General features: G+C 42.4%; 1 protein-coding gene across 1 annotated transcript; it reads right to left on the reverse strand.

Moving 5' to 3' along the window:
- Window positions 1-251: 251 nt before the first annotated feature.
- Window positions 252-25941, reverse strand: ZFP64 (ZFP64 zinc finger protein). The gene is made up of 6 exons (XM_075278609.1): window positions 25803-25941; window positions 20834-21067; window positions 19889-20041; window positions 19351-19413; window positions 8565-8816; window positions 252-1540 (listed from the first exon to the last, which is right to left on the reverse strand). Exons 1-6 carry the CDS (start codon window positions 25843-25845, stop codon window positions 306-308), a joined length of 1980 nt encoding a protein of 659 aa, XP_075134710.1. The 5' UTR covers window positions 25846-25941; the 3' UTR covers window positions 252-305.
- Window positions 25942-27473: the final 1532 nt, after the last annotated feature.

The raw sequence follows: 27473 nt of genomic DNA on the forward strand, positions 1-27473 counted from the left end.
GCAAGGAGTTTGTATGTTCTCCCCGTGTTTGCGTGGATTTCCTCCCATTCTACAAAAACATACCGATAAGAAAAAAAAAAAGGCATGGTTTACCAGTTATAAACTGAACTGAATTATATGCCTCTATGATGTCATTAAACGGATATTTGGCGGTCTTAAAAATGCATTCTTCTGTAACCAGCACAACTGAGAAGAGTGTGAGTAGCATGCTGATAACTTTGTATGTACAATGTTAAGTGCTAGTGCATAGATTTTTCTTTATTTATTTAAGAAGAGTCAGTCTCTATTGTTAAAGATATGCCCAGTTAATCAGGTATGGCATCTGCAGGGCACAGAAGTTCATGACTTTCATCTTCCTGGATAATGATGAACTTTTCTTTGGGGGAATCACCGGGTGGAGAAGAGTAATCTGGAGAGGACGGAGAAGTGGGTGCACCAGAGTCATCATCTCCCACCCTAACCACAGTCACATCATCTGACTCCTCTTGAATTAAGACATTAAGGCCCTCCAGGTCTGAACAAGTCATGCCAGCAGCATTGATGAAGGTTGGGTGGGTAGGGGATCCCTGGCTCTGGTCCACATCATTACCTATTAGTCCCTCATTTATAGTGTCACTATCTGCCTGTGCTGGTGAAACAGGTATAACCATTTGTACTTCATTGCTTTGAGAGGCCCTTGTTTGAGGAGAGGCCATTAAATTGACATGGCTCAACATGTGGAGCTGGTTAGCCACCTTGCTGTCTGGATTTGATGAATTCACCAAAGAAGCCTCTGTCTCATCTTTGTCTTGAAGCTTTTGCCCAACTTTCATTTTCCCTGTAATGAATGTAGTTTCTGGATTGGCCTTGGAAAGGCTCTCTTGTGTCTGATCATCATTTTCTCTGGGTGTATTGATTGAAAGTTGTAGCACTGACAATGTTTGGTTCTTATGTATAATGTACTCATTGTGCTGCTTCTTGTGACTGCGTAAAGAGTCCTCCCTAACAAACGAAGCCTCACAAAGGTCACACTTGAAAGTTTTTTTGGCTTCCACTTTGTTATTTTTCCGTGCCATGGACTGTCTTTGAAAATTGCCTTCTGTCTTCTGTGGATCAGTCTTCTCTTTGACTTGGTCTCCATGAACCTTTTTGATGTGGGTAGTCAGATTGCTGCGCTGCTTTGTGTCAAATTTGCAGAAATGGCATTTAAATGGCCGGTCATTTGAGTGGATCCGCTCATGAACTTTCAGGGCTGCTCTATTGGCACAGGAATAGCTACACTCAAGGCATTTAACTGGTTGCTCGGGTAAGTGGGAGCGTAAATGCTGCCGCAGATTGGCTTTGCTGCCGCACTGAAACTCACACTGGTTACACTTATATGTGCTCTCAGCATTATGCTTCATCCGTATATGTGACTTCAAATTCCCCTTCATCGCACAATAGAAATCACAGAACTCGCAACGGTATGGCTTCTCCCCTGTGTGGACTCGCATGTGTCTCTTCAAGTCAGAATTGATCTTAAACTTGGAGTTACACAGGATACAATGGAAAGGCGCATCTCCTGAAAGAGAGAAAGACGGTTGAAAATGTGTAAAATTCGCAACCAATAAAGTATTTTGTTTGATTATACATTGATTGGTTATCCTTAGGTAATGGTGACACAGAAGAGTAAAGGAGCCAATGTGGCTTCATAAACATTAATTGGGCTGCAAGCACTCAATGGAGCCCTGAATCCCCCTTCATTCGAGTTGTATAGACTGACGCTAGGCTCACACAAGGATTGGCCTTCCCATTGTTCTCATCTGTCGGAGGACCAGAGCAACGTCTAGGCGGATCATTACAACATAGACACATAGGGAGCCCAACGTACCCCATTAAGTATGAAGGAGTCTATCGGGTGTTCGTTCTTTAAAACTGAAACAGAAGGACAAAAAAGTTGGACTTGTAGGACTTTTTCATCCAGTGATTTTGGATGCACGCTATAATAGAGTCTCTGAATGAAGCTTCCAATGGAGATGTAAACTTAACCTTACCTCTCAGGAGAATATTGGTGGCAAATAGCTCAGAATTGGTTAATTAAATAAAAAAAAAAAAAAAAGCAATACTCACATCATCAATTCTCCACGGCTTCCATTCTGACATGTATTGGGTCCCTAATGGCTTCTACTGGTTTTAAAACAAAGGAACTGCCAGAAAACACCTGGCCTAGACTGTGGCGAAAATGCCGGCGGTGGAAAATGATAAGGAATTCCTCTACATTTTCTGGCGTGTAAACATAATCAAATAGAGCTAATAGGAGGGGATAGCTTAGTTACTGCATGCATGGTGTTATATGGATTTCACATCATTTTTTATGCATTACATGCTCCCCAATCCTATTTAGGCACTACACTAAGTGTGTGATCTTTGTGTTTTATATCTTATGGACACACAGGTGATGCTTAGTAGCCTTGCTTTCCTGACTATTTGACTAAGCCCAGAGTGCTCTATCATGTGGTCTTCAGTGTAATTATTATAGGCTTGTTACTAAGGCTTGGTAATCAGTAATCTGTGTAACACTGGGTTCACACCAGCACTTGTACTATGTTCGGGGATTCCGTTCCCCTATCTGCATTTTTTGCCGTTATCAGGTGAAAACCACACGGACCCATTATACTCTATGGGGTCCGCTGTTAACCACTTTTTTAAGCAGATTAGGTTTCCGTTCAGGGGGTCCCCAAGCAGACTTCCTCCCCCGAATGGAAATCTGAACGCAGATGTGAACCCAGCCTGACTCACCTCACTGTGCTCCCTCAAAAACATAAAAGCCCTTGGATATCTTATAGAAGCTGAAGTTGACCCCCCTAGTTAACTTTGCATAAATGTATACCACAGGTGGTTATAAGAAACATCGTAATATATCAGAGGAAAATGTTTCTTTTTGCTCAGGCTTTTTCTCTTCTTCCCCTCCCACTGCTAAAAAATACTTTCACTGTAAAAATCCACAGCTGTCTAAAGATGGACTGCAGGTCACATAAATCAGATTACACAAGTCTAAAGGAATCTATGGAAAGAATGAGCAGGAGCAAAGGGCTTACCTCAGGCTTTGTCACGTGCTTGAGCTAAATAGGAGCTTTCACAACCAAAGCACATTAGTATAATTGAGTACTTCTCTCTATATGTCCTGCATGGTACTGGGGTTGTGAAAGAGAGACAGTTATAGAACAGACATGTCTCTTCTTTCTGTGTGCGGTGTGAGGCAGCTAGTCTCCACCCATCAGCTCAGAGAGAGAGTATTACTCCTCATGTTTGTTGAAAGGTTCAGTAAGCTTTAAGGTAAACGGGTTAATCACTGAATAGCTAATTCTCCTACCAAATACACTCATGGGATGAAAAAAAGACAGAAAAAAAGACTCCCACAAGACTGTACTTCCCTTACTGCTCTACAGAAGGACGTTCATGCTAATTCTGCATAGCCTACTTAGTGTACTACTAGACATGTGTTTACAATGCAGTTAAAGATATTTTGCAAAGCTGACCTATCCAGTAAAGAGACACCATTATGCAGAATCCTGGCTGAGACGTGTACAATGCTATACACTTTGGACACCATACTATGGAAGTAAATGTCACTACTCTTTACGGAATGTTTTTTTCTAACAGCATGAAAATGCCAAACCATATTATTGTTTATAATCTATACAATGAATACGATATTTATTGGTGGGACAACCATTTAAAAAGGGCCATTTTAATTTGCACAACCTGCATGCATTGGCTGTTTCTCCCTACAGGTCAGCTGAGTTTGGCATCTCGGCGCAGGGAAACAGAAGTTTTTATTGTAAGTAATAACGTGTATAAAACATGGACACTCTGAGACTGCCAGAGAGCTTCAGTCTTTTTTTGGAGGGCGCTAGAATGAGGAACATTATCTATAAGCTCTCCACAACACTCATGACCAAAGACTGTGACCGCAGTGACCTTGTTGAATGTTCTCAGGAAGATGGGGTATCCATCTTACATCCATTGGTATGTTAAGAAGTTGAGAAATCTTATAGTAAAGCAGATTTCTGCTATATTTGGTAAACTCTTAACCTCGCCGCAGGCTCCGCTGCTGTGTAACTGATGGCTGCTTTCAGCCCGCGCACCCCTCTATATACATTCAGAGTGCATTTAATTACAATATCAGCATGAAACCAATTTGCTGTTTTCCTTTATATTTTAACTTTTTTTCCTGAAATTTATTCATCTAATAATAAGGAATATCTCAGTTCTGTAAACAATGTTCTGCAGTCGGGGGATGTTCAGCTGAATTTCACACTTAATCGCACTAAAAGCTTTAGTATGCAGATCAAATGCACATCAATATGCATTTAGATTATTATCCTCAGATTGGGGGGCTAGATATAAGTGTACATACGTACTATTTAAGTGGTTTACTTCCCCCTAAAAACAACAAAATTTGGAGTAACAGTTTCTACAATTGCAAATGCAATTTCTCTAAACAGTTTAACTCTTCCCTGAATGATGCTTTTATATTAATGAATTTGTAAAATACAACTCTAAAGTTCTAGGGACAAGTATATGAGTTTTAGTTTAGTGCAGGTGGAATACGTGACATTAACAAGAATGTTGTCGGCTATTTTAGAATCTCAACAGATAACCGCCGTTGACTCCACTTGGATTCGTGTACACAGTAGCCGCATCTTCTAAACTATACAGTCCTATGAAAAAGTTTGGGCACCCCTATTAATCTTAATCATTTTTAGTTCTAAATATTTTGGTGCTTATAACAGCCATTTCAGTTTGATATATCTAATAACTGATGGACACAGTAATATTTCAGGATTGAAATGAGGTTTATTGTACTAACAGAAAATGTGCAATATGCATTAAACCAAAATTTGACCGGTGCAAAAGTATGGGCACCTCAACAGAAAAGTGACATTAATATTTAGTAGATCCTCCTTTTGCAAAGATAACATCCTCTAGTCGCTTCCTGTAGCTTTTAATCAGTTCCTGGATCCTGGATAAAGGTATTTTGGACAAACAATTCAAGTTCAGTTAAGTTAGATGGTCGCCGAGCATGGACAGCCCGCTTCCAATCATCCCACAGATGTTCAATGATATTCAGGTCTGGGGACTGGGATGGCCATTCCAGAACATTGTAATTGTTCCTCTGCATGAATGCCTGAGGATTTGGAGCGGTGTTTTGGATCATTGTCTTGCTGAAATATCCATCCCCGGCGTAACTTCAACTTCGTCACTGATTCTTGAACATTATTCTCAAGAATCTGCTGATACTGAGTGGAATCCATGAGACTCTCAACTTTAACAAGATTCCCGATGCCGGCATTGGCCACACAGCCCCAAAGCATGATGGAACCTCCACCAAATTTTACAGTGGGTAGCATGTGTTTTTCTTGGAATGCTGTTTCTTTTTGGACGCCATGCATAACGCCTTTTTTTTTATAACCAAACAACTCAATTTTTGTTTCCAAAATGAAGCTGCCTTGTCCAAATGTGCTTTTTCATACCTCAGGCAACTCTATTTGTGGCGTACGTGCAGAAACGGCTTCTTTCTCATCACTCTCCCATACAGCTTCTATTTGTGCAAAGTGCGCTGTATAGTTGACCGATGCACAGTGACACCATCTGCAGCAAGATGATGCTGCAGCTCTTTGGAGGTGGTCTGTGGATTGTCCTTGACTGTTCTCACCATTCTTCTTCTCTGCCTTTCTGATATTTTTCTTGGCCTGCCACTTCTGGGCTTAACAAGAACTGTCCCTGTGGTCTTCCATTTCCTTACTATGTTCCTCACAGTGGAAACTGACAGGTTAAATCTCTGAGACAACTTTTTGTATCCTTCCCCTGAACAACTATATTGAACAATCTTTGTTTTCAGATCATTTGAGAGTTGTTTTGAGTAGCCCATGATGCCACTCTTCAGAGGAGATTCAAATAGGAGATCAACTTGCAATTGGCCACCTTAAATACCTTTTCTTATGATTGGATACATCTGGCTATGAAGTTCAAAGCTCACTGAGGTAACAAAACCAATTTTGTGCTTCAGTAAGTCAGTAAAAAGTAGTTAGGGGAATTCAAATCAATAAAATGATAAGGGTGCCCATACTTTTGCACCGGTCAAATTTTGGTTTAATGCATATTGCACATTTTCTGTTAGTACAATAAACCTCATTTCAATCCTGAAATATTACTGTGTCCATCAGTTATTAGATATATCAAACTGAAATGGCTGTTGCAAACACCAAAATATTTAGAACAAAAAATGATTAAGATTAATAGGGGTGCCCAAACTTTTTCATAGGACTGTAAATAAAGATGTATGTTGATAGTGTATGATAAGAAGATCATTTTTTTATGAGTGTCATATGTGAATAGTTACAAAGCAATAAGAGTAATAACTCCGCAAGACACAAACAGCATCCTGCACATGTGGAATATGCACAGAGTTAAATGGGAATAGGTTGACATATTGTTTAACGCTTCCACTGCCAGGGGTAGTCAGACATTATTACACCTCTGGTGGCCAGGACAATTTTCACAGTTTTGAGATGTACAAATAAAACCTAAAATTACAGCATTTAAAAAAAAAAAAAAAAAAAAAAAAAAAAAAAAACACTTACTAATTCCCCATACCTATATATTTTCTGAAAGTAGATACCTGTAAGGGCCCGTGCACATGGAGTAAACGCATGCTCATTTTTGCATAATGCACGTGTAAAGAATACACGTGTAAAAATCAAACTCCCATTGACTTCAATGACATTTTTTACACGTGTAAAAAAAACGCGCAAAAAAAAGTCTGGGGCATTATCATACAGGCCCAAAGCATTATGGTAGCAGTAGCAGCCTGTTGCCATACAGGCCCAAAGCCTGTGATAGCAGTAACAGGCTATTACTACTACCACAGGCTTTGGGCCTATATGGTAATATCCCAGACCGCGTGACAGCTGAGATATTACCATATAGGCCTGAAGCCGGCTAGGATTAACATGAGCACAAACAGAACGTCATGCATTTTCCCTCCTCGGCTTATACTCGAGTCAATAAGATTTCCCTGTTTTTTGTGATAAAATTAGGGGGGTCGGCTTATATTTGGGTCGGCTTATACTCGAGTATATACGGTATTTACTTTTTTTACATGTATAGTTGTCTGGACACTTTTTTTTTTTTTTTTTAATGAATTGAAGCTAGGGCTTATTTTCGGAGTAGTTCTTATATTTCAAGCATACTCCAAAACTGAAAAATCATGCTAGGGCTTATTTTTGGGCTAGCTCTTATTTTCGGAGTAACACAGTAATGGTCCCATTTTGGCTGCAGCACATTTTAGAGTATGTTCACACAGATTTTATGTTGTGGATTTTATGCTGAAATTCACCTAAAAAAATGCCTCACAACTATCTCATTCATTTCAAAGTGAGTAAGTAGAACATTTTTCAACTAGAGAAAAAAAGAAAACATCTACAGCAGGGGTGCCCAAAACATTGATCGCGATCTACTGGTCGATCGCAAAGGAAGAATGGGTCGATCACCTGACATATTTTATTTTTAAAATTTTTAATTTTACTTTTTTTGTTTGAACCAGCTCAGGAAAGCTGCCGCTCTCTTTGCGCTGGTTCAGACGTCTACGTTTCAGCGTAGGCGGCATCATCACGTCGCCTACGCAGATATGCAGACGCCTGCCAGGAGAAAAGGACGCGGCAGCGGGAGCAGCATCGAAGTCGGTAAGTATGTTTGTTTGTTTTATAATAGGCCGCTACCTGCTGGAGTATAAATAGGTAGCGGCCTATTTACCAACCTCCCAGACCTGTTCACTGCCGCCCCTGCTTCCCCTTGTACTATAGGCCGTGGCGGGCGGTAGTGAATAGGCCCGCGATCCCACTACCGTTATTATTATATTCGGAGTCTTTCAGACCCCCCCCCCCCCCCCCCCGAGTATAATAATCGGAGCCCCAGGGGAGGTGAGAGAACATAATAAACAATGTTACTTACCTCTCCAGGATCCGATGTCAATCTGACAATGCTGCGTCCCAGGCCTCGCTCAAGGCCCCGCCCACAAGAAGTGGGTAGTAGATCTTTTGACTAGGTCATTTTATAAGTAGCTCGCATGCTGAAAAAATGTGAGCACCCCTGATCTACAGAAAGATTCCTCCTCACAAAGCTCATTGAAATGAGTGGGAGGGGAAAAAAATGTTTGAGAGTCAAGTAGAAATGAATGGGAGCGTTGGGAAGTGTTTTTTGAGGTGGATTCCGCTTCAAAAATTTGCCTGTAAAAAAACACAGTCTGAACTTACCCTTACATTTCACTTTCAGGCGGGGGATGTGTACAATTATCCATTACTACTACTACTTATTTCTTTACAATTTATTCTGCACATGTGGTTTTATATACCGCTAGAAAGCCTAAGATGCTTAGAGAAAATCTTTAAAGGCTGCAAATTTTTTAATTACATATATTTGCAAAAATGTTTAACTTTCAAATCTCTACCCATATAAATATAGTTTTATTTGTGGGAAAAAAAAACATTTTAAAATAGTGATGTCTGGTAATGGTGTTTGATAGTTTACCCAGAGCCTCTTACCGGTGTGTGAACGCAGATGCACAGTCAGCTGGCTGGAGTTGCGGCTGGCATATGGGCAGATCTGACACTTGAAGGGGCGCTCATCCGTGTGAATGCGCTGATGTTTGCAGAGGCTGCTACTGTCTGCCGCACTGTAGTCACACTCCTTACATTTATAAGGCTTCTCTCCGGTGTGGGAGCGCATGTGCGTTTTTAACTTATCCTTCCGACTGAAACACTTCCCACATGTCTCACACTTGTGAGGTTTGTCTCCTGAGGATGATTAAAAAGAACTCTTGAATAAATGCAGATTAATCTTAGAGCATTTCCCCAATAACATAACTTTCTTGCTTTGTCTGTAAGCAGTCTTTGTGAAAGAAGGCAATAGCAAGGACATCTAATCTTTTATCATAATCTGTAAATTGGTCAGTGGAATAAGTGACACAACATGCTGTCTAGCATAAACTAGACTCATTTAGAGATTGTGGGGAACTAGAATTTCCTGCTGCTATTCCTGCACACACAAGGAGAGCTTCTGATAGCACACGTATGTGAGAGACTATATATCAATCTGCATTACGTGTATAATAGAGAGCTGGAGTATTGTGTCTGCAGGTATCATAAGCAGATAGCAGAAAGATAGAACTTGCAGTTGATGATGGGAATATGGTACTTAAGAAGACAACAGTGTATTTCCATGAGATACCTATGTCATTTACTTATTGCAATACAGACCTACAAGCCTATAAGATATGCTAGGAGCTGCCATTAATAGTACTAAACATAGTAACAATATTAAAAGTTCTAAAAATTCTACATTAAAGTAATTTATAGTAAATTATAGTAAAACTTTTCATGAATTAATATTGCATGTTGTTTTAAGAAATTTTAATATACTGTATCTTATTAGGGGGCACCCACACTACCGCTAATAGTGTCCGCTGCTAGCATCCGTTGCAAAATGTTAACAACAGACACTAACAGAACCGTCATAAATCCGTTATAAATTGCATTGATTTCAATGCAACTTTATCTGTTGGCCGTTAGTGTCTGTTTACAACAAATCCATCAGGTCCCTTTTTTTTTTTTTTTTTTTTTAATGGACATTATATGTGGGGTGCAAGACTTTTGTGTCCGTTTAAAATAATGGACTTATGATGGTCTGCTATTTTATAACATTCACGTCTATGGCTAACGGACAGTAACGGATGGCTGTCCGTTATTACTGTCTTTTTTTTCTGCACATGCTCAGAAAGCAGAAACAAAAAAAAACAAACAGTATAAAAATGGCGCAATCTGATGCTAAAAGAATCAGTTAAAAAAAACAGACACATCAGTTAGTGTCCGTTAATGTCTGTTATGATAGGCGTCCATCAAAATAGACATCCAACAGTAGCGTGTATTGCCCCCTACAACATGAAGATTACTCTTACTAGTAGTTGGCACTAATGAGAAGAATTCCCCACCTCCCACATTGACTGGAAACAGTATGGAATCTGGAAATATATAGTTCCTCCTCTATCAGTTCCCCAGTTAATACCAGAGGTACTGCCCCAAAATAGTACGGTGCAGTTTTTAAGGAGCAAAGGATTACTGTTGTCTAAGACAGAAGACAATCCAGACACCATGACTTGGGGGACCTGTGCCCTTCCTTCCTGTAATGGAAATCGCTGCTACTAGCCAGTCAAATCTGATCCAATGATCTATACCTGTATTTAAGTTGGCATCTGGCAGTGATTGGCACAATGAGGTTCGGGAGGTGTGTAGTGGTGCCACAACTGATTGCTGGAATTGGTCAGTCTGTACAGAGTAACCAATTGCAGCCATTGCAGGCAGTTCAAACCAATGGTCACTACCCTGCACACTTCATTCCCCCTGGGGTTGCAGGCAGGATAGTGCCTGTGCTGCTCCTGTGTGCTTTTTAACACAGGATCCTCAGTTGGGCCTCCTGGCATCTTCAACAGTATCTCCCAGCATCTGACTTTATCCCTTGCTGTCTCCATCCTCCTCTTTCTTTCCATTTTCTGTGAACTCCTTATTCTATTTTGGTACTGTCTACCCCCCTCTGCTGGCTGCTTATTAGGGAATAAGCCCCCAATCAGGACTAACTTTTTTGGAAGTATATTTATTTTTTTGAATTCTTTTTGTGGTTTTTGTTTCGTCCTCCTTTTTTGTTACATGCCTATGCCACCAGCTGCCACGTTCAGTGAAATATGTTACCGATCATAAGTCTGCTCAATTTTTTTTGGGGGGGGTTCAGGTTTTTTTTTCCTAATAATCTCATTTCTAGTAAAAGTATTTAGAACTGCTATAAATATAGATAGATATCTATGGAAAACCTGTAAATAGATTTTAGGACAAGGGTTTTTTTTTAGCTTTTTTTTTTTTCTGCAGTACACACACATGCAGTCTCCTTATGCATGTCCTGAGGCGTTGAACATACATTACTGACTGGCATCTCCTCAATTTTTTGCCATAGGTTTTTTTGCAATCTAAATTCTAGTTAGCTTTAGTTAGAATTGCTATAAATATGGATGGAAGTCTCTATCTATTGAAACATTTTAGATGGATTTAGGACAGTATTTTCTATATACCGTAGGTAAGTTTATTGTACTTTTCGCTTTTTTTTTTCTAATCCTACATTTTTTTACTCATGTCAGTATAACATGCATCCTAAAGGTTTAATAAATAAAGTTTCTATACATGTATAAAAGCACAACACCAATACAAAACGTACCAAAGCTTCCAAACATGCCAAAAAATGTATTCAGCAGAAGAAGCGTATGCATTAGTGGCCCCTGACACTAAAGAAGAAGCAGATACCCAATTCCTCTATTTTTCTTATATCTCCTCTTCATCATCATCCAGTGATGAGCAACCCCAAAGGAGGCACCCAAGAACAATTGCTTCGCACTTCTGTAATTGCTGAATGTGTGGGCTTCACCTCCTGAAAATTATCAGCCTCAGCTTCCTGACTTTGTGGGCAGGTCAGGCATTCAATTTGAGACTAAAGGCTTCACAGAAACTGACTTTTTGGCTAAGGCCCCATGTAGCGAACTTTCCTCTGCAGACTTTCTGCTTCAATCATACCTATATGGAAATACTATCATTGACATGCTAGGACTTACAAAAACACAACAGTTTTTGAAATCATCGCATGTCCACTGCGGATATTTTACTGCAATGTGTGAATGGGATTAGCCTAAATTCCAGGCACTTTGCAGGTACTGTAAAACGCTATTGTTTTAGTGTTTACGCTATGTAACCCGAGCCTTTCAAAGTCTTTTTCACGCTGCGCCAGTTTTGGAACTCGCAGCGTGTCCGCGCTGTGGTTTTTACTGGGTGGGGTTTTACCAACATGGGTTTCGCAAGAATCCCATCCACTTTGCAGTTACTGTAAAACGCCGTGATTTTTCCCGCAGTGTTTCTGACCCATGGGGCCCCGGCCTAAAGGGGTTTTACGGGCAAAAAAAAAAAAAATATTTTTAAAGATCTTTTTTAGGGTTATTAATGGGTTAAAAGTGCACCTATATACTTTTAGCAATGTTTTGAGTGATTTCTAGGAGTCTGTGGTATGTTCTGCTTTTGGTACGTGTGTAGCTTCTTACTATGTAACTTCCTGTGTACCTGTCACACCACCTCCCTGTCACTGCCCCCCCTCCTCTCTCACTGTGTTACACCTCCCTCCCTACCTAAACTACACTAAGATATCCCACCCTAGCTACACAAAGCTAGACTATCTTGCCCACTGAGAGCCCCCCCCCCCTTCCCCCAGTCCCATAGCATCATACTTACTTAGCTTCCAATGTTGGAGCCAGCTCCTCATATCCTCTTCACTGTGTGCAGCCTGGAGAAGCTGCGCACAGACCGAAAGTAGCTGTGAGACATGCGCAGTAGAGATGGATTGCCATCTCTACGGCACATGTCTTGAACTCATCCTCCAGACTGTGCAGGCGCTGGAAGAGAAGAGGAGAGGAGAGGAGGACCCGTTCTGGACAGAGGAAGACACGCAAGTATTGAAGGGGAAGGGGGGAGGACTGGTAACATTCTGTTTCGGAAGCGTTGTAACGGAACATCACCAGATTATCAGAACGTGTGCCTGGGGCAGTCACAGGGATATAGGTAATTATAATTTTTTTTTAATACAAGTGATTTAGAAGTTAGGCGGGAGGAGGGGGTTTAGCTCATAGGAAGAATTTTTATTTATCCCGGACAACCCCTTTAAGATGCTTTTAGGCTGTGTCCATAAGGGGTTAAAAGATAACAGTTTAAGTGGCCTATCTGTGGTAGGCTCGAAGCGGGCACAAGACAAAGCAAAAAGACCAGGTTAAGGTTCTATAGGCGTTGATGACTAGAAGGCAGAATGAGACTTCTGGCTCTTTTTAAGAATCTTTTCATAAAGGAATTACGGTAGTCGCTAGCTTCTGATCCATAAAAGCACTTAATGCTGACACCTGTATTTTTAGGGTGCTAACTTAAATCCCCTTGTCAAGGCTGTTTTGAAGAAGCTTCAGGATTAAAGAAATATGTGGTCCTGAAGAAGAGGCCAAAGAATTTCTTACAAAGGAGAGAAAGGTGTTCCAAACATGCAAGTAAGTTTTTGAAGTTATAGATTTCCTATTATTAGGAATAGTGAAAATCACAACGTCCAATAACCCCTTATTTTTTAACTGCAGTCAATCTCCAGGCCGTGAGGTGGAGCTAAGGAGTTCTTGGATGGATAAGCGGGCCCTGAAGAAGAAGATCCCAAAAAGCAGTGGAGTCAAGTACTAATAGCTGCAAGATGAAGAAGAGAAGAAATCATGCTTTTTTTGGGACTATTGAAGCCATACAGAATTATCCATGCGTTTTCTTTCTAAAGCTTTGCCAATACTCTAGGAACTACAGAAAAGGAGGAAAAGCATACATTAGACCAGGGGTCTCAAACTCGCGGCCCGGCAAACAGTTTTGTGCGGCCCGCAGAAGCATCCTACGACGCATAATACAGTTTAGGTCCTACGTCAGCGGTTCTCAACCTGTGGGTCGCGACCCTGGCGGGGGTCGAACGACCAAAACACAGGGGTCGCCTAAAGCCATCGGAAAATACATATTTCCGATGGCTTTAGCCGCTGAGAAGCCGCGCTGCCTTTGCAGCAGGGTAAATCCTAGTGGGGTAAAGGACCTGTGATGACGTCGGGACCATGTGATCGGACTCTGGTGTGGGCGGAGCTATTCAGTACAGTGCCGAGTTACACAGGAAGGGAAGGCTGCAGTGAGTGGAGACTGGAAGGTAAGATGGAGGGAGGAGGCAGCAAGGGGTGGGACGTGGATGCAAGCAGTGTGTGAGTATGATAGGAGGGGAAGCAGGCTGTGTGTGAGCATGATAGGAGGTTCAGGCTGTGTGTCAGCAAGATGGGGGACATGAATCTGGGGGCAGAGATGGGGGGGACATGAATCTGGGGGCAGAGATGGGGAGGACATGAATCTGGGGGCAGACATGGAGGGGACATGAATCTGGGGGCAGAGATGGGGAGGACATGAATCTGGGGGCAGAGATGGAGGGGACATGAATCTGGGGGCAGATGATGGGTGTATATGTAACTGGGGGAAAGATGGAGGGGGGACATATAGTTTACGGGTGACTGTAGGAGGATTATACAGTGTGGGGGCCACATGGAAAATGAATGGGCGGAGTCAACATAAAAGTGGGTGGAGCTAAATTTGCCGCGGTGCGGCCCGCCGACTGGCTGGGATCTTGCTCTGCGGCCCACATGCTGAGTTGAGTTTGAGACCCCTGCATTAGACCTTGACTCCATGGTTAAGAGAAAGTGTCCACCTTCAATGGATCATCCAGTTGAGGCAGAGAATAAATTGCTGGGATCTGTTGATTCACTCTTGAGGGAAAGAGGTCTGTTTTTGGTATTCCCCATACTTGGACCCAGCTTTCACCTTTCAGGTATACCACCACCAAAGAAAAGGAGTTATTTTCTGCCTAAGTCAGAATCTGATCTGAAATTCTCCACAGCTTTGCTGTTTGTTCAGGTAAGTGACTGTGGATACATTGTCCTATAGAACTTTGATACAGTCCCCTCTCAGCTGAGGTTCCAGAGCTAGAAGTGTCTCCTTTATGGCCATTAGTGCTCTGACATTTGAGGACTGTTCTCCCTGCAGAGAATTCCAGATATCCTAGATAAAAGAGCAAGTTGTGGGGTCTACCCATCCCCAGCTGCTGGCATTGGTGGCGAGCTGAATCTGAGGAGAGGGTCTCCAAAAACAGCTCTTTGTAGGTTCCTTCTAGTCTTTCACCAACAAAGGAAGTTCTTCACTGTTGATGGCACAACTGTACGCACATCGGAAGTTGAAGGGAAACATGCCCCAGGCTTCCCTGTCTGCAGCCAAAAATCTAATGGCGGGTTTCTGCACCTGAAAGGGGGTGCATGACCTGGGGCCATGCTACAATGGAGACTTAAAGGGGTATTCCCATGAACATAATCATATTTATATTTGTAGATAATTAAAAGTTAAACATTTTTGCAAATATAAGTAGTTAAAAATTCTGCAGAGTTTTAAACCTTTTCTGTATCTTAGTGATGACAGTGTTTTGTCTTGATCGGTTGCCATGGATAAGACCACAAATGCAGAAACTTTTATGGTCTGGAACTTGTCAGGAACCCAGCTATGATTTTCTTATTGTAGCCGGGTTATCAGGCAGGGACACTACAAGTATCAGAAGATATCCCGGCCATAATAAGGAAATCATAACGGATTTTCTGACCTTAGAAAGGTTCTGCATTCATGGTCAAATCCACTGGCAACCGATCAAGACCACAAGACTGTGACCACAAGGTAATTAGAGAAAATCTTTAAAACTCTGCAGAATTTTTAATTACTTCTATTTGCAAATATGTTTAACTTTTAATTATCTAAAAAATGTAAAAATAGTTATGATCATGGGAATACCCCTTTAAGCCAAAGTATGAGAAGGGGAGGCCAGACCAACTCCCAGTATAACGCACTCTACCACAGCACTCCAGAACCCCCAACAGAAGACCAGGATCCCAAGGTAAAGGCTGGGCGATATGGAAGGTGTGTCCTAGAAAGGATTCCATGCTTTCCACTAGGGACAGGTAACTGGAAAACTAATGGAGGAGGGGCTATATCTTTACAGATTCCATGCTGTTTCCTGTCCCTGTAGGAGGCGGGGATTCCTTCTCCTGATTAGTGACATTGGGAAGGTGTTAGGAAAAGGAACATGTTTCCTTCTCCATTTATTAGGCTGCTCTCCAACTTATCTTCCTGTATGTATCTCACACACAGAAGTCTATGGAGAGGAGAGGTGTGATGAGGAATAAGGAAGTTGTTTGAATTATTGCAGAAATTTAAACTGAGCTGTGTGATTCACTCCTCTCCCCCCTCCTCTCTCCATAGACTTCTATTTAAAAAGTAACTGGTAGCCTGATAAGAGGGAAACACATTTCTGTAATAAGATATTATTAATTTAAGAAATATTATTTGAAAATTGGAGGCATGCTTTAAAAAGGGTTCCCAAGACAAAAATTACATTTTAACAATGATGCTGCAAGTATTAGTACTAAATATACCCCACATACCTATTCCATTCATTTTTTTTGCTGATGTCTGATGACACCCAATTTCACTGTCTACTTCACTGTGAATGTGCAAGAGCAGAGAACAGTGATGTTAGTGCAAAGGGGGTGGGCAGACAGCAGAGTGAAAGCCTCTAGTGGGTTTGGTCACCTTTCTCCCAGCAGACGTCAATGTTTCCATTACAGTCAGAATAGCAGAGCTCTAAGGGGGGACAAAATGTAAGCAGAAACCCGAAAATCATGTTAAAGAAGGTCCTGCCACCACTTCCGGCTACGGAGGAACAGCAGGATGTGGGTACAAGAAGCATATTAGTAATTGTCACAGCAGTAGGTGTGCTGTATAAAAGGAACATTTATCCCGTAAAAAAATTTGGAACCCTTTCCCGGTATCTGCCGTACAATACAAGCAAAGTGATCACCATAGCTGCTGGGTCTCTGCTGAATTTTACAGTGGAGACCTGGTGGCAATATCCACAATCAGTGCCCTCAATGATCGCAGACATTATATCCCTGTCACCTTGGTTAGAGCTGATTTAAGTATCATTGTCCTGATGGTGCATAGGTACCACCATTTTGGGGAGGATCATCAGCCCCCAGTACAAGATCTAGAGCCAGAAATCTGTTGCCATGACAGCTTACCAGCCTATTGAAGGCTCCCAGGCTTGTTTGGCATACATTTATATTACAAAGCTGCTCTATTCCACAATTTTACAATGCATTGGAATGCATTGTATTAGTGATCACACATCCTGGGGTTCAAGACCCCTAGGGGCTCTAATAATTACAATAAAAAATAAATAAAATGAATAAAAAAATTCTAATCACTCCCCTTTCCCTAGTACACATATATAAGTGAAAAATAAACTGAAACACATACACGTTACCTATCCGTGTGTCCAAAAATGCATAGTATTCAAATTGATAAAGATATTTTTCACACCACAGCGAGATAAAAAAAATCAAAAAGAGGAGAACCACTCTTTGTTCGCTGTTTCACCTAGCATAAAAATTTGATTAAAAAGCAATCAAAGCAATAGACATTTCCCAAATTCGTATAACCAAAAAGTACATCTGGCAACACAAAAAATGCCTTATGCATAATACAGGGGACATGTCACTTTGGCTGCACAGTGAACCTGTAAAGACCTTAGGAAAGTCACATAAATGGAGTTTTCCTCCAATTACACCCCACTCTGATTTTTTTTTCCAGTTTCCCAGTACATTGTTCAGAATATTACAAGGCACCATTAAGTACAATTTGTCCTGCAAATATTAAGCTCTCATATGGCTTTAGGAACAGAAAATTAAAAAAAAGTTATGAGGTTTAGAATGTAGGGAGTCAAAATCGAAAATCACACAACCAGTAATATTTCTGGAAATACTATAGATAGCCACTGCATCTTTAATGTCTGAAGAAAGAAGTGACTCTCTTTTTCATATGACACCAAAAGCAAGTTTCTACATTTTATAATGTCCGAGCTATAACTGAAGTGAACCTCCACTACCATAATTTTCTCTACATTTTTCACACCCTGTACTCCATACATAGTAACATTCAGACAGAGTCAGGAACAGCTATCAATACATTCTGTGCTGTGGGAGAACATGGCTAGATGGGGGAGAGTTTAAACTAGAAATTGGAGATATGGAACTAGTGCTAAATAAATAATGTAAATGGGAGTGGAGTGGGGGGGTTGTTTTAGAAGAGTCAGAAGTCTAACTAACTGGATGAACTAGAGGTGATAATGTTAGAAGAAAAATATATGTCATAGAGGAAATAAATGAGACATGGCTGGACTTTAGCTATGACTAGGCTGTAAATATACAGGGGTGCAGTATGCTTAGAAAGGAGCGTACCAATAGGAAGGCAGGGCGTTTGCTCATATGTAAAATCCTACATTAAAGAGGACCTTTCAGTTTTCCCAGTATGTGCCCCAGTGCGGGCGATAAAGCTGCCGTTAGTTTCACCACCTATCTTTCGCCACTGTCAGAAAGGTGGGCCTTGCAGCCTTGTATCATTGCTGGGCAGTGAGGAATGCCTCCCCACTAACAGTGCAAGGCTATGGAAGAATACTGCCAGGGGAATGTGGGCATTCCTTACAGTCCTGTGATGAGGCTATGCTGTGATAATAATAATAATACATTTTATTTATATAGTGCCAACATATTCCGCAGCACTGTACAATTTGTAGGGTTCAAATACAGACAAAAAGATACATTACAGAGAAATAGTCACTTTACACAATGGGACTGAGGGCCCTGCTCGCAATAACTTACAATCTATGTGAGGCCCATCTTTATGGCAGTGGAGAGATACTGGTGGCAAAACTAACAGCACGGATATCGCCAGCACAGGATCGCAAAATAGGAATGCGCCAGCACTGTCATCTTTCTAAAGGTATGTAATATACATCTTGAGGACATCTCCTCAGAGATCCTGGTTAAGCCAGTCCTGCGTGATGACATCTGGGAGGAAAATAAATAAGTGGAGTTGTTACAGGTGGATATTAAGGGGAGAATAAAGAATAATAAAATACTCCTAGATCAGTGAGCGTGACATCCTCTACGTCTGGAGGAGAGAAAATTTCACCAACAACATAGATGGGGATTCTTTACTGTAAAAACAGAAAGGCTATTGAATTCACTGCCCCACGAAGTGGTAATGCTGGATTAATTGTGCAAATTCAAAGAGGGCCTGGATGTCTTTCTCAAACAGAAAAGCAATACAGGTTATGGGTTTTAGATTTTGGTAAGAACAAGTTGATCCAGGGCTTTATACTGATTGCCAGACTCAGGAAGGAATTTTATTCACCTGACATGGGTATTTGGCAGTTATTGCCTTCCTCTGGATCAACAATTGTAGGGTTATAGGCTACACTTGATAGACCTGTGTTTTCAACCAACCTCATCTACTATGTAACTACACAGAACACAGGGGAAGAATAAAGAGAGGCAGGATTTTACAAAAAAGAGACAAAATGTGTTAATAAAATATATTACAAAATTTATTGATGACAAATACTACCAGAAAATCAAACGCTGTCCGAAAGTTTAGTTACGCTTTAATTAATAAAACTCTCCGGACAACACCTTTAACCCCTATTGTGGTTGTATCACAAAGCAGTAGCAAACAATTTTAAAGACAACCACAATATGTGACAACAGTTTTTACAGGAAATAGATAAAATGAAGGTTTGCTTGACCCCATCTTCCACAAATACCTGTATGGGTCCTCAAATGGCGCTCCATGTCTTTCATTCCATAAGCAGTCTTGAACGGACAGCCTAGAGTCAGAGATTAAAGTGGAAAAAAAAATGTTATACTTTACTGTTTTTCCTATAGGCAGTTCTCTGGCTTAGTTACTTATATTATACTATCTGCTTTCTATATGGCCTTGTAATATGAACAAATGTAACAAAAGGGTAGAGAAAAAGCACCTTTTCTGTGCAGACTGATTTCAAAGAGCGCTGGGTAACCCTTAAAAAAGGACCTGTCACCAAGTAGAAAATTTTAAATAACATACATCATTTGATTCTCAGTTAATTTGGTGTTTTGCCCTTTAAAATCCATCCACGTTTTGATATGATATGACCCCTGGAAGGTTATATGCTGTATACTTTGCATATACCTCTCCCCAGGCATATATGGAGGGGGTCTTAGCAAAGGAAACCTTCCATCATAGAGATAAATGACTGCTGCTGATTTCCCATTCAGGTAATAATATATGAACACAGTGTTCTTAATATCAGCCTACGTAACCTGGGTAGTGGCAACTTTGCTTCTTCTGCGATAAGGAAGCAGACAACTTTCTGGAGCGACATTTTGAGGATATGGATATACTCTGAGGTCCAGACCCTTCACTTGGCAAAAATGTTTGGTATCCATGTTCAAATACAAATTCAGGAGCGGAAACTGAAAAATAAGAACAACATCATTTATACGCATTAGTATAACTATCAGTAAAACTCCAGATTCCAATGTGGTGGTCCCCTAGACTGTCCGTCTATTCCTGTACCCAATCACTCCTTGCCACAAAAGTATCCCTATGATTCCCAGTTGACTTTATCAGCTACAGGTCAACAGCTACCTGTCCCAGACTTATCTGCCTATCCCCATGGTGTCTCTCACTTGTCCAGCGTTCCTGTTACTAACCTTTCACCTGATGACAGAAACTACTGGCCCAGGAGTCAGAGCAGCACAGCGTCATTGCTACTGGTGGCAGGAAACAGCAGCAGGCGTGGTAGGAGACACTTAATGCAGGAGGTACAGGGAAGGCGTTCTTTAATAGCTGACATGCTAAGCATGTTGTGATGGCTCGCATATCAGTGCTTACTAGGGCATTCCATTTTTTTTTAAACTCCTGGAGTATGCCTTGTTCTTATGGCATGTACCCCCTATGGGTACACATTTTCCTGGGCAGAAACACTGGTGTAGTCAATCCTCTGTGAGGTACACATAAAATGTATCAGTCTGAAGACTAGACTCCACTCTACACAGCATTCAGTACACTAGTAGAAAGTTATGACACCTACAGCTCAGTGAGCAGGACTAGGTCAGGGAGCTTCAATGAGAAAGTTTCCATTCACAAGCAGATGTTGAAACGTTTCAGAACTTTTACCTGCAGTTGTAATGGAAAGATTTGATATTGTAGAAATGAGCCATTTGTCTTCTTGGACGAGTCTGTAGGTATACATGAAGGCTTACCAGTAATAGTCTGCGTCTCTGAGGTTATTGTCCGTGCTGCCGTCTGAGATGGAGCAACCGTTTCCGCTGATACAAACTGGACGGTGCTCCCTCCTCCCGTGGTGGCGCCAGTAAGGTGGCAGCCAGTCTGCTTGTGTCCCACAAAAGCATCCAAATTATTGAACTGGGTCTTGCAAAGGCCACAGATGTGTATGTCAGCTGTAAGCTCTACCAGCACTGCGGCCCCTCCTGAAACTAGACACAAGAGAAAGGCAATGAAAACATCTACTAACTAGATATGATTTGACAGTAAAGACAGGAACCAATGAAAAATCTTTGCTTGACTGTCTAAGGCTGCTTTCACACGGAGTAAACACTCCGCTCATTCTGACACATAAACACTTGTCAGAATGCATAATGTAAAACAGAATCCTACTGAGTTCAATGGGTTCGGTCTTACGTGCGCTACCCATTGAACTCAATGGGAGGCTTTTTAACCTATTGCTTTCAATGTGATGCTTTTACACAATGGACTCAGTGTTATCTGTGTGCTTACATAGAGAGATAACAGACCAGGCTTTATCAGCAAACTACAATTAGCTGAGATACTGCTGCTGGCAAGAGCAGTTTAATATAGTATATGAACATAAATTCATAACAGTTGTGAAGCCATGTCATTTACCAGGATAAAAGGTAGCCTATGTGTTAATCGAGGTTACAAACTACCGTATTTTTCGGACTATAAGACGCACTTTTTTTCCCCAAAATTTTGGGGGAAAAGAAGGGTGCGTCTTATAGTCTGAAGGTGGCGCCTGGCATCCGCTGTAATAGAGAGGCGGAAGCCGGCAAGTGATAGACGCCATTACAGGTGCCGGGGCCTGAGACATCGCTACGATCCTCTGCCCTGCATGAAGCCAGCAGCGGCAGGGGCTCCTCCGTGCCCCCGCCGCTGGCTTCATCCAGGGCAGAGGATCGTAGCGATGTCTCAGGCCCCGGCATCCGCCTCTCTAGTACAGCGGATGCCGGGTCAGTATCAGCGGGCCCTTCTCCCCCGGGGCCGGTCCCCACCGGCCCCGTACCTGTAAAGTTGCAGGCCGGCTCCTGCGCGGCGATATCGCAGGAGCCAACCTGTTCGGGTGACAGCCGGGAGCCTAATGAAGCTCCCAGGCCTGTCACTGCTGTATTAGTATTGCGGCTGGTCTCTATGACCAGCCGTAATACTAATAGACAGAATGTCCCATAGACGGCAATACAGTTGTATTGCCGTCTATGGGACTTGCGATCAAGTGACCGCAGGTTCAAGCCCCTGGGGGGGGAATAAAATAGTAAAAAAAAAAAAAAAGCTTTAAAAATATGACATAAATAAAAGTTCTAAATCACCTCCTGTTTTTTTTTCAATACAAGGTGATCTAAGCAATAGATATCCCCCAAAATGGTATAACTAAAAATTACAGCTGGCCCCGCAAAAAAAACGCTCTATGTATCCCCATACAGCTGCAGGGTCACCTGTCAATGTGGCCTTGCAGCTGTTGCAAAACTACAACTCCCATATATTAAATATTTTACCAGTTTTTGCTTCAAAATTTTTTTTCCCTATTTTCCTCCTCTAAAACCTAGGTGCGTCTTATAGTCCGAAAAATACGGAAAAATAAATATCTATGTGCCAAATTTCATCGCCAAATCCATTCAGCCATTTTTGACTCCACCTCCCCAAAGTATAATAATTACAGTTCAGGTTTGGAAGTGTTTAGTCCAAATTAAATCTCCAGGCAAACTTTGCAAGACAATTTTTACAAGTTTTGCATGACAAATACTCGCCTCCAGTAGACTCCCAGTAGTGTGCTCAATCACCGATGCTTATACAGTTGATTATTTTTTGTAAAGTGCTGCAGAATACGTTGGCGCTATATAAATAAAATGTATTATTATTATTACACGAATGAATTATAATGGAGGCAAAACGGGCAGTTACTTGCCACTAGTCCCTCTTGCAGCCTCAGGCTGGGGCAACCACCCATTTACCATACATTATAATCTCTCTGAATAGAGGTCAGGCTCACCTGAATGTAACGCCTTTTCCCAAATCAAAATTCATTCCTCCTTTGCCAAGATATTCATTTATTTCATAGTACCGTATTTTACGGACTATAAGGCGCACTGGACTATAAGGCGCATTGCCCATGAGCGCCTTATAGTCCATCTCGATTCATATATAAGGCGCACCGGACTATAAGGCGCAGTCCGGTGCGCATTATATGTTATTGAAAGCGGCGGCAGGCAGACTTTGCCAGCGGCCACTTAACCCCCCGCGTGCCAGCCGCTTCTATTGGAAGCGCTCGGCAGGCGAGGAGGGGCTCTATCAGCAAAATCATGCTGATAGAGCCCAACCGTAAAAGTTATATTAAACTACCCCCCCGTTTTAAAATAAAACCCTGAAACAGAATGTGAAACTTACCGAGCGGTGCAGGGTGGGCGGGCATTCAGGCCTCCTCTTCCTCCGATGTTCCGTCCTCCTCCTCCGGCGCTCGCTAACTGATAATGGCCTGGGCGCATGCACAGTAGCCATAGTAGAAGCATTATGATATTGCGCATGCGCCCAGGCCATTATCAGTTCGCGAGTGCCGGAGGAAGTGGTCAGGACATCGGAGGAAGAGGAGGCCTGAATGCCCGCCCGCCCGCCCTGCACCGCTCGGTAAGTTTCACGTTCTGTTTCAGGGTTCTGTTTCACGCCGGCGTGACAGCAGGGCTGCCGGACACTTCCCATTCATTTCTATGGGAGCCGGCATGCGAGCGCTCCCCATAGAAATGAATGGACTGCTTTTTTCCATTCATTTCTATGGGGAGCGCTCGCATGCCGGCTCCCATAGAAATGAATGGGAAGTGTCTGTCCATTCATTTCTATGGGGAGCGCTCGCATGCCGGCTCCCATAGAAATGAATAGGGGAAAAAGGTGTTACATTCAGGTGAGCCTGACCAAGTCCTTGTACTGTCTTCTCCTTAATCAGATACATTACCCCTTCTGATACACATTGAGACTTCTCTTACAGCCAGCCAGTACCCTGATGAGAGGCAACTACCATGAAACAGCGGTCTGTGGATGGGACTTTAATTTTATGAGTTTTTCTAGCTTTGATATTATTACCCGACTATACTTTTAGGTTTCTTTGGAAAACCATGCATTAATCTATATGGAGCTAACCTCCAAAAGGTGGTACTAGAAGCAAATACCTCTTTTTCACCAATGAGGTCTTACTCTAGGTTCACACCTGTGATAGTAGGGTCTACTTGGGGACTTCCCAAATGAAAACCTAATCCGCTTAAAAACGTGGTCCTCTTCGAAAACCAGGGGACCCCATAGTCTATAATGGGTAGAGAATCTGGAGAGAAAAGCGCTGCTTGCAGGACTTTTCTTTCTGCATTTTTAAAACAGAATGGGCAACATAATCCCCAGACACAGATCGGGTGTGGATGTGAACCTTTTTTACATTTCCTTTACCCAGATTTCTTAGTAGGGCATGCATCCTATCCTACTAATATTATAAATATGAAAGTTTGGAAAGTTTGTTACTCGATCACGGAAAAACAGCTGAACGGATTTGGATGAAATTTGGCACAAGTTTGTAACCTCGATTAACACTTATGATACTTTTATCCAGGTAAATGATATGGCTTCACAACTGTTATGACTTTATGTTCATATACTATATTATTCTACTCTTGCCAGCAGCTTATCTCAGCTAATTGCAGGTTTTTGATAAAGCCAGGTCTGTTATCTCACTATGTAAACACAGATAGCACGGAGTCCATTCTGTACAAGCATCTGCATAATACTTGATCTGCTCCAGGCAGCCCCTTTAATCCAAATTGGCAGTTTGCCAATTTTAAACATGCCGGGGAAAAAAAATAAAATTTGTCGCAAAATTCTAAAACAAGAGCTATGAAGGTAGCCAGAAGTCAATCATCAACGTCAACAACACACTCATTATATGGCGTCCCAGTGTCACAGGCATGACGCAAGGAACAAGTTCAGCAGCAGAACAGTTTGAGAACTGCCAAAATGCAGAAGCAGGCGAACCATGGATAGCAGCAATTTGCTGAATATAGGCAAATCATCTACGCCGACAACAAGCAGACGAAGAGCGGGCAGAGGCTAGTGGTCTTATAAGTCCCTGTACTGTCGCTCCTTAATGTGATACAATACCCCATAAAAACATACATATTTGGTATCCGCGCATCTGTAACTTTCCTACGAAACTAACGCACTACAGATATTGCAGATTTTTTGTTACATCACCTCCGATGAAATGACACCAATGTAAACTGCAGCTTTTCTGCTGAAAAAGTCCTAACACAGCTCTACTGACAGAAAAAGCTAAACGTTATAGCGCTCCGAATATAGCGGCGCAAAACAATATTTTTTTGTGTCTTCAAGTGTTTTCATTGCAAAAAAAAAGGGCAAAACTAGTTTTCCCACCCCCAGACAGTAGAAGGTAAACTACACACAGCCCAAAATTTCACCATTAAAAAGTACAACTGCTCCCACATTAAACAAGTCCTTATAGGGCTCCACTGATAATAACAAAAGTTATGGATTTTGAGGTGCGTAGACAAATAAAATCGTAGCGGCATTTCTATATATCTGTGTGTAAGGTTATTGTGTCCCTTCTACATAGTTTGATCGTTCTCGAACCTACTGACAAAATTTTCAATGGAACTGTTGACGTAAAATGAAACGCATATACACCGTATAGTGTGTATTCACACTCGTCTCTCCGCATTGGCCCTACCGCACTTCACACACCGCCTCCCTATATAGAAGAGCCTGGGACTGCCGCGTTACCGCGCTGCACCCTGGGAGCTGCTACATTGTATCACTCCAGTACAGTTCAGGGGCTCAGCCTTATAAGTGAAGGCACGTTCCAGGGTTACCCACTCAACACTTTCTGCCCAGAGCGGCGCCCCGGAACCTGCACGGTCTGCCGTTACTCACACTGTACAGTGGGGAATCCCTCGGCGGCTGTGCTGGGGTTCATGGCCGCCCCCGGGACCCCCTGCTGCTGACTCAGGGACAGTATAGGTGACTTTCAGGGCTCTCTGAGGCCACTCATAGCTCTTATTAATGGTAAAGGATAAAGACTATACTCGGTAAGGACCTTCTGACGACACAAGGCCACATGACTAGCTCTAAGTCATGTGACAGGGAGGCGTGGCCTTGCTTGTGTGAAGACCTTCCACGCGATTAGAAATTGCTGCTCGTATACTGGAGGGTTATAGGGAGCCAAACGTGAGGGGCAGGTGGGGGGCGCACATGGGAACTTGGGGGGGGGATGCTGTAAAAGGCACAAGCTGTGGGAAACTTGTTGGGCAGTGGGTACACTAGAGAGATGCAGAATAGGGAATACATAAGGGATGCTAGGAACATTGCTAGGACTATAGGGGTGTATTTAAAGGGATTGTACAATCATAAGTTACTGCCTATCTTGCAAAGGAGAATTGGGGTGCTTTGTACCTCAGTGTGAATTGAGTGAGTGTGCTATTGTGCCATCCATTTCAATGATTGCAGATCGCCATGGACAGCTGAAGCACAGCACTGTGAATATGGGGTTACTTGTTTTGTCAGGCAAACCCTATAATGCTTGGTTCACACTTGCGCCCGGTGTGTACATTCCGCTGGGTTTCAGCCCCGGCGAAACTGGACAGGGGACATTAACCCGGCAGTCAGTTTTAAAACCCATTCACTTCAAAGGGTTTGTAAAGGTGACCACCCACGTCCACCTGCGGCCTGTCTGCTGGGAAACCGTTTTTTTGGGAGGTTATTAGCTGGACTCGAAGTCCTGTATGTCCGGCTAAAAAAAAAAAGGTTTCCCTGCAGACAGGCGGATGCGGGCAGTCACCTGTACAAACCCATTCAAGTGAAAGGGTTTTAAAGCTGATCCCCTGTCCAGTTTCACCAGGGCTGAGTACGGAACCCTGGTGGAATGCACACACCGGATACCGGGCACAAGTGTGAACGAAGCATAAGGCCGGGTTCACACGGAGTTACGTGCCGCGAGATTTGGCACGTAGACGCCGCATGACCCTTTGCGTGCCGTACACGCTCCCATTCATTTCAATGGGAGCGGGGAGCGTATGCGCCGCGCTAGTTTGCGGCCGTGAATAAATGCACGGCCGCAAACTAGCGCGGCGCATACGCTCCCCGCTCCCATTGAAATGAATGGGAGCGTGTACGGCACGCAAAGGGTCACGCGGCGTACACGTGCCAAATCTCGCGGCACGTAACTCCGTGTGAACTCCCCCTAAGGTTGAGATCACATCTGTACTGGAGAATGCGTCACAGAAAATGCCCCAAAAAAAAGCCCTCTACGGAGAACTTTTCTTTCAGCTGCTTTCCGTTTTTATATGGCGGACTCCATTATAGTCTGTGGGGTCCGTGTATTTTGGCGGTCTTGCGCTCCATAATTTGAGTCCCTCAGTGGACCTGAAAGATGGAGTCCAAAGCACTAGAGTAAAGCTAGCACAAGAGACATGTGGAACAGTGGAATTCTTGCTAGCAGGGTGAAGCTACACTGGAAGCACATAAGGCTTATTCTTTGTGCGATGAGTTGTACTTTAATTTTGGGGCACATATATTGTTTTGATTGGCTTCTATTAACATTATTTG

Source organism: Leptodactylus fuscus, chromosome 6, assembly GCF_031893055.1.
Source record: "Leptodactylus fuscus isolate aLepFus1 chromosome 6, aLepFus1.hap2, whole genome shotgun sequence".
Lineage (NCBI taxonomy): Eukaryota > Metazoa > Chordata > Amphibia > Anura > Leptodactylidae > Leptodactylus > Leptodactylus fuscus.

What these genes read in the sequence shown, in the direction of transcription:
- ZFP64 (XM_075278609.1), bottom strand. Translation starts at nt 25,845, where the DNA reads ATGAACCCCAGCACAGCCGCCGAGGGATTCCCCACTGTACAGT. An exon ending in AGAGACGCAGACTATTACTG is followed by an intron (nt 20,042 to 20,833) that starts GTAAGCCTTCAT and finishes CTTATTTTTCAG; the next exon opens with TTTCCGCTCCTGAATTTGTA. An exon ending in CCATTTGAGGACCCATACAG is followed by an intron (nt 8,817 to 19,350) that starts GTATTTGTGGAA and finishes AATCATCCTCAG; the next exon opens with GAGACAAACCTCACAAGTGT.